A 13,979-nucleotide genomic window follows, 5' to 3' on the forward strand; every position below is an offset into this window, starting at 1 on the left:
GTCTATGCTCGTTTTTTGCTGATAACCTAAAGTGGCTCACACACTAACACACTCCACTTAAATAAACAGATGAATGGGAAAATTCGTAAAGTATTTCTGATCTAACAAATTTAATAAAAATCTGCAATGAATTTAACCCTTGTATGGTGGTCAGACCCGTTATAAGTTTATATCAAACGCCATCTTTGTAGTTCAAATAAATGGTAATTGGGATAAAGTAAATCAGAACTATCAGAACCAATTGTTAGGCACACAAATAAAATGTTTTTTTTGTTTGTTTTTTTTTTAACTGTCAAATTTGCACAGTATTTCGTTAACTGGGAAAATAGTTTTACTTTGCTCTCATCTATGCTCGTTCCTGGAGGAACAAATAAATTCGATTAGCTGATAGCACTGAATAATGCAATTTAAGGAGCTCCAGAATAGCCATATAGTAAACTCAAGGTAATACAACTGTAATTTAGGAATAATCTGACAAAAATAAGGAATCGTGCTCCATACAATTCCTTTAGTAAGTACTAAGTAAATTAAATACCGAGAGGTACCTAATTGACATGTAGCACAGTAATTTATGGTTCGCTTTTTTTTTTTAATGCTTTTAACCCAAACCGATGAAATTACTATGTACATTACAGTAACTGAGATTTTTGTGCAACATTTTTCAATTAACTTGAGTAGCCAAAAATGAACACTTGAATGGATGCCCCCCCCCCCAAAAAAAACCCTTAAAGAAGAAATATGAACAATTTCTCGTAAAACGTATTAGTCAAATAAATGAGCGCGTAATATATCACTGCATAACAATTATATTGTTTACCTTTTGTTTTGGTATTGATGAAACACCACTCACAAATCTTTGATATGCCCGTAGGTTTTGACACAATGGCATTTATTGAGACGTTGAAACATATTAAAACATTTTGAAAACAATGCCCTGTGTAATCAGATCCAATTGCGGAGGAATACGGTGTGTGGTCATGTGACGTTCGCAAAATGAGCCGTGATTGATCATTACCTGAGCAATCGTGATGTAATTTTCAGTTGACAACAAGTGGCAAAATTGCCTCCCCCTGAGAAGAACGAAAGCTCAGAATTCTGCTCCATAACTCAATTCCATTAAGAAAATATTACTCCAAATTCAGTGAGAAGACGAGCAAGGGTGCATAAAGATTGTAAAGATTTTCAGTTGACTGCGCTTCAATATTCCTGAGTGCTGTTAAGTTTTAAAAAAAGCTCCCACAATTACAAATGATCATGAATAAAACGTATACAACTTTGCAATTTGAAAGAATACTTAGAATTGTATGTATGACAAGAGCAGAGTCTGTAACTCATCACATAGTGCTTCAATACTGCAGAGTGGTTGTCGTGATGTGATGTGTACAACCTGAGAATTCGGTATTTCAAGCTTGTAGCAATCCAAAAGTTCTTTTAAATACTCAGGACGCTAACTGATGTGTGCCATACGGGTGAAAATCAAAAGTGCATTTCTGTGGAAGTACCGTACTCAAAAGTATAAATATTGACAATATATTTTAGGGACGACTTGTATATTTTGCGACACCTAGTGGTAAACTAAAAGAATGCACCAATTTGATTTCACAGACCTACTTCTTCATAACGTTCGCGTAGTAGTACGCGGTTCTATACGAAGCAAAAAGATGGCGGCGAATATATCAGCCTACCGTTATCTGTATAATATAACTTCCGATTAGGAGATCAACTTTTATGTAAAAAATGTACGTTGAAGGAAAGGAACACATCTTTTTGCAAATTAATGACATTTACAGTGTTTTGTTAAAATGAATGTTTTTTGTTCACCACTAGTTGTCGCTAAATCTTACACCCAATACAATTAATTATGGAGTATCCTTAACAGCAGCTGACATGCAGTCACGACACATGTTCCTCAGTTCAGCTGATGCTTGCTTGAGCGACACTGTCCAGTTTCCCTAAAATTGTCGGCTCACAGTTTAAATTGGACGTCTTCATGCCGTAGGACCTTGTAGGTGAGCCAGTAGAGGACATTAAACATAAGGAAACTCATCGGGAACACAGCGCGAGAGATGGTGTCAATTTTTTTGGCTCGGTCTACAAAGCGTCGTCTTATGTCATAGTAGCCTAGGCCAGGGGGTAAGTCAGCAAACACTGGAGTTGCGTCCATTTCCGAAGAACTGGTGAGTCCAAGGCCGAAAGTATGGAAGAGTAAACCTTGACGCGCAAGCTCCTCCTCCTGAAAGAAAAAGGACAGACTGAGAAGGGCGTGCTGTGTTATCTTTGCATTTTGCTGTTTTAAAAGGGAAGTTAACCAACGTTTTCTCTTCAATAACATGTTCCATACTTGTCGCTCTCAGGGTGGATTTTGCAACTATTCATTCTCACATTCTGTATAAAACACATTAGGTCTAGAGAAGGAAAAATGTCGACCAAGCTGGGTAAGTCAACTTTAAAAATAGATTAAATATATTCACCTAAAACCTCCGCTGGAATCATGTTTGTGCCAATGTTTTTTTACACAGATCTTTCTTGCAGACACAAGCTGGATTGCAAAAAGGGAAAGCAAGAAAGACTCTTCCCCCCCCAAATGAGAAAAAAAAGTGCAAAAAATAAAGCATTCAATTATTTCCAAAGTGGAGCTGTACTTTGGCAATGTTGCAGTGCCTAAATCTATCCAAAGACTGTCTTGACGCTCATCTTAATTTTTTTGATGGTGCACCACCTAGTGGCTGACTGGCTGATGTAATTTGTCTTCTTGAAAACATTTACTGATTTAGCAGTTAGTGGGCTTTCATTAAAGACAAAATTAGCATAAGAAGCAAAAGAAAGAAAACTGCGAACTTCCCAAAAAGCACGAGGGCTGCTGCATTTTCCAAGAATATAACGGAGGGGTGTCAAACTCATGTTTATCGCGGGGCGCACTGTGGTTAGGGTTTCTATCGGAGGGAGGTTTTGACTGAAGTTAAAGACATTTAAACAAAGAATGAGTATTTGTACCCGCTCTGTTGAACCTTAGTAGATTATTAAAAATAAAGTCAGCACTCGCTTATCCGACGGAACTGGAATTTATTGAAAAGAAAACTTTTTGGTTGACCTCTCCTTGAAAGCTAAGCAGGCGGCACGTACCCGAGCGCAGGCACTGCACTGCTGCCCGCCACTCCCATGAGCCGCATCGTTGCCGCCTTTGGTCTTGCTCTCGCTACTTCCCTGCTAAAGGAAGAGAGAGCGGCACACAGTGTACAAGGAATCATCCAACTGTCTATTTGCGTTCATTAAAAGTTGCCATCTGTCGATTACGGCGGGAGGGAAAAGTCATCCGAGCGTTAGCTTGACAAATAAATGCAATTGTTCCGTGTAAATGCTTTGAGGATCGGGATATAAATAATGAACAGTGTTATGAATCTTGCATTGGATCTCGCGGTGCGGATTCTTTCAAGGAATGTTTTCAATTCAAAAAGGGCACGGCGGCACATTTCGTCCCCTCCCGTTTCCTCGTGAGAGTCAAGGTAAGACGTTAGGAGTGCGCTCCGAGAGCGGAAAGGAGTGACGGCTTCAATTAATTACAGGTCAGCGCCGCGGGCGACGCAACATGCGGCTGAGATGCGTAGCCCGCGCAGAGGCAATCGCGGGTGACAGCTGCCCCAGGGGCGGTAGCCCGAGTGGGTGGCTTGCACTCACAGTCCGTTGCCGCTCTTGCTCTCGGAGCTTCTTCCTCAGTCTGAAGAACTCCTTGTGCTGGCGGGAAACAAAATTAACGGCTGCGTACTCCAAGAGTGCGGCGAACACAAACAGGAGACACACCGCCATCCAGATATCGATGGCTTTAACGTAGGACACCTGCAAAAACAGAAATGGCTCAAATATCGCACTGAATCCCGTTGCTTCGTAATATTCTCGCTGTCTTGTATTTTTAAAAATTCTTTTCACCTTAACTCATTCACTGGCAGCCCAGTAAAATGGCTCTTTAACGTCTATAGCCGTCATTGGCAGTGAATGATTTAAATGTTCTGCTAATTCACACATTAAGTTTGTTATTGGCTGAAACGAATGCATTTTTACTCTTTGATTTACCACAGTGACGTATAGTGAAAAGTGGAATAATGATTTAATTCACCAAAAAATGGCTCTTTGACGTCTATAGCCGTCATTGGCAGTTAAAGAGCAAACCAGAGCTGCTCCAGCCTTTTCTTAGGTGATTTCCTATTTATATTCCCATTTATATTAGAAAATAAACAAACAAACCGCCTCCCCGGATAGTGTTTCCGTCTTTTCACGTCATTGGCACTCTATGTGTTAACCAGAGCACTTTGGGTTGATTAATAGATAAATAAACTTGAAATCAAGCTTTTGCTGATTGAGTGGGTGAAACCTGATCAAAAGGCAGTAGAATCATGTGACTGCATCAGCCAATTAAAAAAAAATATAAACGATAAGGCAATAATTATGATGGAATGGAATAAAATAAGGTCATTAATATGATAGATTATTAAATAAAAGGCCACCTTAAAAGGGTATGCAGCATATTGATTTTTAAGTGGGCAAAAAACAAGACTGCATTGAATGAACGACGTGAACAAGTTATTTAGTTTTATTTTAAAGAAAAAAATATGTATGTTTAAATAAAATAAAATGAGTTTTAAGAAAGCTTCATACAAGAAAATTAGAATTGATGCCAAATGGCAATCGTGTTCTTTCTCACCAGTTACTTAAATTAACAAAAAAAAAACAATGTAATTGTATGTTTTAATCCTTTGTGAAACGTTTTTTGATAGGGATCTTCTTCGTCTGAACATTATTATTTAAAAGATTCAGTAATAAGTTGCTGTATTGTTATTGAGAAAGCATTTTACATTTTCTTCATTTCTTTAATTTGAAGTGCCCTTTCATCAACCCAGAGCCTGAAATGAATAATTAAGGTGTGTTTGCTCTCCACATTGGTGGCGCAAGGAATTGTGGGCTCGGCCCCCATGCGCCGTCAAGCTCGAGAGGAATTCAAGCAGCTCGTAGCATGGCTACCACTGACGCCTCGCAGGCATTTCACTCAGGGAGGAGCTTTGCTAAGTAAATACACATGTTCCATCATTCAGCCCGAGGAAACCACGATGCTTTATCGTGACACGGTGACACACCTCATTAATCCAAAGAGTCCAGATGACGGCAGGCGAGTGGGCGGCGGCCACAATGTTGATTTCTCACTTGAACAGCGTATTCTGACATTTGGCTTCCGCAAAATGCGACCGCAAGTTGCAAAGCTCGAAAACCACGGACGACCTTCCTCATACAGGAGCGTCATTTTTGTCTCCGTATGCAGTGCCACAGAACAGCATCTCCTGACTTGACTGCGTTATAGTCACGTTAGGAACGGTAACGGTCTTTAATATTTAAAAACTACAAGCGGTCCACTTGGTAGCTACTCACTCATTAGCTAGCTCATTGCCATACTTTTACTAGTTTATTGTCGTATAAAATAGAATATATATATGTATATATATTTGTGTGTGTGTTTATGTACACCTCTGTGTGTTTATGTACCTATGTATGTTTATGTATATATGTACACACACAGACACACACACATCTGTATATATATACTGTATATATATATATATATATATATATATATATATATATATATATATATATATATATATATATATATATATATATATATATATTCTTTTTTTTTTTTTGCTTCAGTAACCACATGACCACAAACAATTGGCTGGGAATTTTATGGCTATAGCATGAGCCATTGTGGATGTTTTGTGGTGGTAAGGTGAGCTAAAAATGTGTTTTTGATTACCGTTTTTAATTTTGCCACCGTCGTTTAATAAAGCGATTGAACGAGCATCAGTGGCTGGTTCCTTCCTCCATCTACCATACACCAAGAGTTAATAGACTACAACTCATTGTAACTCGCGATTGACATCGGCCTAAAATAATCCATTGTGTATCTTCAAATAGCTGCAGATGTTTACTTTGCCAGAGACATGTACTTGAGCACACAAACGTACTTCCTTTGGGCAACGCGTGACAAAACAAAGAATCCAACCTTGGGCAGGGACGCCCTGGAGCCGGAGCTCTGCGTGGTCATGGTGAGCACGGTGGTGATGCCCAGGCCCACCCTGGCTGGAGCCGCATCCATGTTGATCCAGAAGGACACCCAGGAGAGGATAACAGTGAGCAGGCTGGGTATGTACATCTGGATCAAATAGTAGCCCATCTGGCGCTCCAGGTAGAATTTGACCTCAATGCAGGTGAATTTACCTAACCACAGAAGGAGATACAGGTACACGCTAAAAGGCTCATTAGAAGTAGAGTCACCGAGGCCCTTGAGGACGCTGGACAGGGGTCGCCCTACCCGCGGCTTACCTGTATTGTAATGCTTGGTGCAATAGCCGAGGCCCTGCTCCTCTTTTAGCACAAACTGCGGGAGCACCAGGTCATCGGCCACCTGCACCGCGCCCACGTCCAGCCATTCAAAGATCAGATCGTTCATGGTGTAGCCGACTAGAAGAGCCAGAGAAGCACGTTTGCAGAACCCGGGTATAAATTGCCGTCGTCTGACTTTCCAACCGAGAGGCACTCACAGCTCTCCAGCTGCATGATACACGTCTGGCTGTCCATGGGGAAGTTCTTTAGATCCATTGGGCACGACAGGGTTAATGTCAGCCTGGGGGACATGGATGGCACATTGCATTAGCATCAGCCCGTATTTTGGGGGCGGGGGGTTCTGAGCAATTCAACATTAGGGGCAGTGGCCCATGATGTTGTTTTTTTCTATTTTATATTCGATACAGAAGAGTAATTCAACTGCAAAGTTAATGTTCCCCGATTCATTTTAAACTGCCTGATGGGCGTCAGTGACCTTTAGTAGTTCTTCATTTTGGTTTTGTTCTAAATGAGTTTTACGAATGCTACCTGGAAACGAGCGGCCAACAAATAGTCTTACTTTACAATATGTGGCCATGTGCATGGTAACTCATTCAATGCCAGGGAAATATTTTCAGGTGTTTTTTTTTTTTTTTTTGTGAAAAGAAACTTTTTTGATTTAGTGGCCCTTGCTATTCACGAGGAAAATGTATGAAGCCAGTGAAAATCTTTGTATAATTGATGCCCATTAAAATGCATTGGGAGGAAATATTATTTTATCAAATACACATTTTTTTTTCATTAAACCGGTCGATTAATTGGAAATTGTACTGACATCAGTCTAAAAAATTCATTGTTAGGGTTCTTGTGGATATAGCCCCATTATTTCCCCACGTGATAACGCCACTAGATTTTGAAGCTATATTTGGCATATCATAAATGTTTATGGAAATGAAATCAAGGCTTAAAACTTATTATCTACTTATACTGTATTTCCTGATTATTACGCCACGCTGCTTTGGTGTCACTTTAGCGACTTGAATTTATTCAGCCTCCAGTTATAGTATACCATGAACATGTTCGCAGTATGAGCTGGACGCCAATTACAACTCAGCTGAACTGGAGTGGAAAAAAAATGCGAGGCAGGATATTATGACCAGCTGTTGGAGGAGTGCACATATTCATTAGTATGGGTGGAAATATTTTATAGGAGCTGATTGATTAATTGAGTACAGCCATTCAAATATTGGTCAAAAATAATGGCCAATACCGGATGATTAATTTAACTTTTTATTGTTGTGGTGTCATTATTTACTACAGATGAATCAATAACCTGTTTCTAAGCTCCTTCTACATCTTTCAAACGCAAAAAGCAAAAGTGAATCTTCATTTTTTTATACAAGTCATGATTAAGCAAGCAATGAGAGGAAATTGTGCAAAGGACCGAGCTGGATGTCACGACACACAACCTAAAGGCACAGAAATCATAAAACACAAAGTGCAACGTAAACTAAGCATAAACGTGTCAAGCATGACACGCATTCAACGACTAGTAAAATGGAAGCATATGACAAGAATTAATGTATTTAAACTTCATGAATTGCTCACCATCTGGGTGAATTTTCAGCTCCCTAGTGTCTTCCCTCAATGCTTTCCCTTTAGACATCTTTGCGAGTCCCAACCAGCACATAGTTTGCCGTGAGCAATTATAAGAACTTTCACAACTCGCCTAAAAGTCATTAATGTATTCCTATGTAACAAAAACACATTTGACTTACAAATAAGAAATATTCTGGAATAAGAAATGTAATTTTTTATCTAGTTAGAAAAAGAGTGTAATGTGCATGACCTGATACTGTAGAGGACATTTCCATTCTGGAATATTCTGAGCAGTGTGTTGTCAGTGGTGACATCATGGAAGTTTGCTCCTTTTTCGTTAGCAAAAAATAAGTCGGGTTTCCAAATGGAGTCCAACATGGACGGGTCCAGGTCCAGTGAGTCATCCGGGTACTCTTTGTAAGCTAGTCGAGGGTCGTTCCACTGCTGCCGCAGAAATACGTTGAGCCGGTAGTCCTGCAATCAATTACATATGCAGATTTATTTTTTTTAATCAGGTTTATGTGTAGATCTTTCATGCACTACCATATAGTATTCACATATAGAATTTCAAGTCTGTGATTTAAGTATTCATGTAGAAACTAGTCAATCTGGTATCTCTGATCAGGTGAGTGTGTAGAGGGGCAAGAAAAAATTAAAGACTGAAAAAAAATACTGACACAATCTTGCGCGCTTATCATCTAAAACGACAGCAAACTCCACTTTCAATTATGACGATAAATATTTAATGAGGCTGCCTTTTAAGTATTTTAGAAAATACATGAGTCTCACTATCTCTGAATGTGAATAAATAAAACCCCTCAGAAAGTGTTCAGACCTCATAAATAAGGGAGAGTTCTTTTTGGAGTCCTTTTAAACCTTGATGAGGAATTCCCATTCGACATTTTTAGCATTTTATTGATGGTGTTTTGAGTCAAAGAATATTCGTGAATTAATTTCAGTAAATTTGAGGTCTTTTAACTGATGGTTAATAACAATGCAACTTTACAGAAGTTATGCTCACAAATACTGTATTTTCAACAATGATGAGCCAAGGAGAAGATTCAAATATATTCCAAGACGATTTTGATTGTTTTAAATATAGACGTGCTCGTGCGTACTAAAAATTGAAACGTTTATTTATGATGTTTAATAGTTTATTTGTACTGGTTGAAAATAAACATAAATTCCCCTTTGTTGTAAAATGCAATGAATTATTGAAAACGTAACAAATTAAAGATTCAGTCCCATTTCTCTACTGTAATAAACGAAATCACAATAAACATGAAGAAAACTCACCATAGTGGTTTCAGTGATGGAGCCGAAGCTGTTGATGAAGATGTTACAGGTGACGTTCACAGGAGGTCCTAAAAAGATTATGCAACATGGTCACAAGGGTTTGCCTGACCTGGAAAATGCATTTTCCTAAGACATCCCATCTTTGCTGTAAGATGTTAGTTGGCACCTACGTCACTTTTAAGCGCCGAAACAAAGTCCGTGCGCTTCATAACATTCAAAATAGCGCGCGGGAGACGCTCTGGTTAGTTTCTTTTAGCGTTAAACTCGGTGTTAAACAACCAAACACGGTGACACCACGAATCATCTATTTAATACCGCAACAACGACAAATGTCATTCACGACCGTTTCACTTCGACAAGCCAAGTTGAATTTACTTCCATCGCTATTGTTTACGTCTTCGCTTCTACGCGTCGCTATTTTTGACGTCACATTTACGCTTTGCTGATTGGTTGTTCTAACTGCGCATTACGACGACTGTACACAGGCTAAACAATTACAATGCGTTGAATGAAAAGTTCCATTCTGGAATTATTCGAGTACAGTACACCCCAAATAAACGCTGTCCATATACGTAAGTAAGTTTTTTTTTAAACCTGCTACACCGAGGCTTTCTGGTAAAAGAGATTATGTGAATTAGGATTTTTTTCCCCACATTTTAAAATAGCGATGTGTAAATGAAGCCATAAACTCATGAACCACACACACAGTTTTTTTTTTTTTTTTAATCCTCTAGATTCTAGAATGCTGTGGAAATGTAAAGCATTTCATTTGCACTACCTTTAATTTTTAAATCAACAGCATCATCTAGAGGGGTAAAAGAAAATATCACAAGTGGTTCACGAGGCCTCACGTACTCATCACGACTTTTAACAGTGTCTACGACCAAACCCTTTCATTACATTTTTAAATCGTATTGTGGACCTTGTCAACATATTTTGGGCTTCTTTGCCACAAGACACAATAATGTGGATGGCGGGCTACAAATGGCACCCAGCCCCTAGTTTGGACAAATCTGTACTCCATATGTTGACCACTAAACATGAAACATTGAGGCGCCTCATTTCCCAGGGTGCAATAATTTATTGATTCTACCTTAGTTACATTAGTGTATTTTTAGATAATCAGCTGGGATTTTTCTCAGCATGTACTGACGACGGAGTGGAGAGCGGTATCAAATATGATATGAAATATATATGAAATTCAACCCTGGAGACTTGTGTGGGGCAAAGTGTGTCAGAGAGAATCTTCTGGCTTCATTTAGAGCTACAGATAAGGATTGGACTTAAATGGGCCTGTGGGGTAACGACATGGGCACTGCTGCACATTTCAACTGAAAAGGATGTGAAGGAAGTGTAAAAATATCACAACCCAAGGCTGTGGGTCAAGAGCGAAGCAGTGGGAAAAAAACACATAAGGCTTGTGCGGGAAACATCTCTGGTCCCCCTTGACCCATCTGTCAGGGATTTGTGCCAGCTCAACGCCCACATTGTTGGACAAATTGAGCGGCAAAGCTTCCTCGCACCTGTCACAACAGGGAGGCTCCGCCCAGCGCATCCGCGCTTACCTTTGAAGTTGGGTCGGATGCGAGCGTCGTAGCCAGATGTGCGACCCATCAGCTTGTCCAGAAAGTCAGATGGTGACGGCGGTCTGGATGCACCGCCGGGTAACTTCATGTCTTTACACTGGACTGACCTGCTGGGCAATTGACAGCGTCCACTCAGCATAAGGGTTATTTTCTATGATTTATATTTAAACAAGAACGAAAATTAAATGAAAGGAAAGGATCATCGATCGATTTCACAGTTCAATACAGTTTACATGTTCAAATGGCATAGGAAGGGAAAAAAAATGCAAAAAGTCCTACCACTTGCTCTTTAAATTAGAGCTGCTGTAATTAATCGTTTAATTGAAAACTAATCAAATATCAAATTAATGGGCAATATTTTGAATAATCCAGTAACAATTTAGATTTTTTTTTTACTTAAAATGGTTCACGTCCTCTGATTTCAGCCTCTCAACGGTAATTATTCAATGATACTGCTTTTATTTTGAAAAGAATGATTGAATCGTAACCAAATCACGTTCAAAAAGGTTGGTGGGAACAACGTCAATTCCTCTCGTTTGATACGATTTAATTGTTTAGCTGTTTATTTTATAATCAGTAAAAATACAGAATAAACACTAACACATTGTAGACAAACAGTAATCAGGGAACATCATTTTTTTGCAAAAAAATAGCTTTATCCGATTGAGAGAATAATCGCTAGGATAATTCATTAAAAAAAAAACATATATAGCATCTTTGTGATTTTGTATCAATTGCCCTATTTATTCGTTTTTTTCAGTAAACATTTTGAATGTATGATATTTCAAATTTCAAGATTCAGCGTTAGCCAAAATACTTCTACTATGTCTATTAAGAATAATACAGTACGTATTCCGTTACTGTACAGTATATCCATCTAGTTTACCACAGTTGACGTTATTGTATGAACTTTTACCAGTAGAGGGTGCTAACGTACATTTAATGCCCTGTCATGTCAAATATCTGGTGGCCCTTGTGAGGATTGAGCAGATTTTAAAGGCAGCAACGCAAAATTAATTTGCACATCGTATTTACACTAGTGGGTGTGCGTGGTACATAAATATATTTTTTTTACATGATTTCCCCTTCAAACACATTATCTAATATTTTCTATATTGTCGCATACTCCCATCGACGGTTTAAACAAAAAACATTTTAAACAAGACGATGTTTGTTCGTGTTATTTAAATATCTATGAGGGCAATGTTTTAATATTCTAGCCTGAAGGAACAACCATACTGGGAGAAAAAAAACATGCACAACACTTGCTAAAATACTGTTCTTTGTGTAAATCATAACCTACTATTTTCACTTAACTTTAACTGTAAGCCACCACCATTGCGTTCTCTCAACACAAAAAGACGGTTTTGTATTTCTGCCCACAAGCAACCACAAACATACTCTAAAGCCATTCAGTCATTAGCCAGTACTGAGAAAGTCACGTACCAACGACTTAGTTATGCAAGAATGAACAGAAACGGAAGAATACAATTTCTATCTTACTTGTGCATTTGCAATGGAAATGATTACATTACCTGCCTTGCAGAAAAAAGACATATGGCGCCCACAGCAAACACAAGCTGTGCAGTTGCATCTTCCGAACAAAACAGAGTCCAACTCGAGAAGGAAAATAGAAGTGCAAAGGGGAAAATGTAGATGCTGGGAACTTGTTGTTGCTGATGCAGCTCTGGCTGTCGTCTGAACTGGGAAGCTCCTCCTTGCCTTTCCCTCAGCAGGTGTGAACTACAGGATGCTGCTGCTGTATAATTCAGAATCCCTGGGAACTTTCCCCCCCACTGCTTGTGTGTTTGTGGGGATGACTTCAAGCGTTCTTGCTTTTTCATGGCCATGCATGTTCAAGCGGCCGCTGCAAGAATATTTAAAGGGGCAGGAAGCATTTCAGTTGAGGAAAAAAAACAAACCTATTTGCTGTTTCCTGTCAGTTTGTTTACTTCCAATGCATTTCGATAAGTGTGGATTATATGCAGATTTTCACTTTTGAAATATGAAGTGCCGGACACATTTATTGAAGTTCTAAGAACATTCTTTCTTGGAGTTCGCTCGGTCGTATTTAACACATGTATGCTTTTATATATGTTAACAAACTGTGACATCTAGGTCAATTTCCTTATATTGCTTGTAAAAATGAAGATTTGCTTTGTTTTGACTGACAGTTGTGTAGAATGAGCTCATCAATGAATTTGGTTATATTTAAATACACTATGATTCATGTATAATAAATGACGACATAAACAAGTGACGGGAGTAAAAGACAAAGTTAAAATCAGTAAATATTAACCATTCGGCTTATTATTTTTGGCTGACAATCCACCGATTTTTGCCAAAATTGTTTTTCCGAAGCAAAACTGAAACTAATTGAACACATTTCAGCACAAATGTTACCTTTGGAGTACAAGTATGTGCTGTACACAAGAAACATAAAAAAAAACAATAGGTAGATCTGGACACTTTTTGTCAGGTTTTGGGAGCTTACGTTTTCCACGTCATCAAAGATGAAATTTATAAGAGTCGCGCCGAATTTCCACAGCTAAGCTTTGGAGAGGATATCAACGTTTTCCATGCCAAGCAGAGTATGCCCGATGTTTCCATCCTGCTGGGTGCATCTTTGAATGAGCAGGAGAAAAAAAAAATGTAAATACAAATGTGGAAGCTCGTGTTCATGGCGCCATCCGGCGATTCACCCACTTGATCATGTAAAATTAATAAGAAAGGAGGAGACGGCCCATTATTGCTGCACGTCTGCCTCGCTTGGCTCTGGAGCCTTCGGTGTCAAATAGAATAAGAAATGTGTGTGATGAGTAAACAAGGACGTATTACTAATAACGCGCAACTCAAAGGAGAATAAAAAAAAAACTGCTTCTGCATGCTTGAGCATGTTTCCATCCAGACAACATAAGTAGGCCACGCTTTAGCCTAATGTCGCGGCGCAGCGGCTCTATTTGATTCTTACTTAAACAACACGCTGATTTAACGGTTTACGAAGTGAGACGAGACCCGGGTGGCCGCCTCCATCCGTTTGCTCCATCTTGAACTTAAGCGCACAGAGCACAACGATCCCTTGAGGTCAACGCATCTCACATTAGTGACACGCCAGAATGAGAGGAGAAC

At 39.1% G+C, this 13,979-nt stretch overlaps 1 protein-coding gene across 4 annotated transcripts; it reads right to left on the reverse strand.

Moving 5' to 3' along the window:
* Positions 1–868: 868 nt before the first annotated feature.
* On the reverse strand, positions 869–12,645 carry LOC148408793 (glycine receptor subunit alpha-2-like). Of its 4 annotated transcripts, none has more exons than XM_088440550.1 (10): positions 12,386–12,645; positions 10,830–10,957; positions 9,265–9,332; positions 8,219–8,442; positions 6,588–6,670; positions 6,370–6,507; positions 6,050–6,264; positions 3,676–3,834; positions 3,124–3,207; positions 869–2,233 (listed from the first exon to the last, which is right to left on the reverse strand). In XM_088440550.1, the coding sequence occupies exons 1-10, from the start codon at positions 12,442–12,444 to the stop codon at positions 1,967–1,969; spliced, it is 1,425 nt and encodes a 474-aa protein (XP_088296676.1). In that variant the 5' UTR covers positions 12,445–12,645; the 3' UTR covers positions 869–1,966. The 4 variants fall into 4 exon arrangements, with proteins under 4 accessions (XP_088296676.1, XP_088296677.1, XP_088296675.1 ...); XM_088440551.1 differs by having other exon boundaries at positions 3,124–3,204; positions 10,830–10,960; XM_088440549.1 differs by having other exon boundaries at positions 10,830–10,960.
* Positions 12,646–13,979: the final 1,334 nt, after the last annotated feature.

The sequence above is a fragment of the Hippichthys cyanospilos genome, chromosome 18 (assembly GCF_059441005.1).
Source record: "Hippichthys cyanospilos isolate Australia breed blue-spotted pipefish chromosome 18, RoL_Hcya_1.0, whole genome shotgun sequence".
Lineage (NCBI taxonomy): Eukaryota > Metazoa > Chordata > Actinopteri > Syngnathiformes > Syngnathidae > Hippichthys > Hippichthys cyanospilos.

What these genes read in the sequence shown, in the direction of transcription:
- LOC148408793 (XM_088440549.1), bottom strand. Translation starts at nt 12,444, where the DNA reads ATGCAACTGCACAGCTTGTGTTTGCTGTGGGCGCCATATGTCTTTTTT. An exon ending in CATCCGACCCAACTTCAAAG is followed by an intron (nt 9,333 to 10,829) that starts GTAAGCGCGGAT and finishes TAATCTTTTTAG; the next exon opens with GACCTCCTGTGAACGTCACC. An exon ending in CCATCACTGAAACCACTATG is followed by an intron (nt 8,443 to 9,264) that starts GTGAGTTTTCTT and finishes AATTGATTGCAG; the next exon opens with GACTACCGGCTCAACGTATT.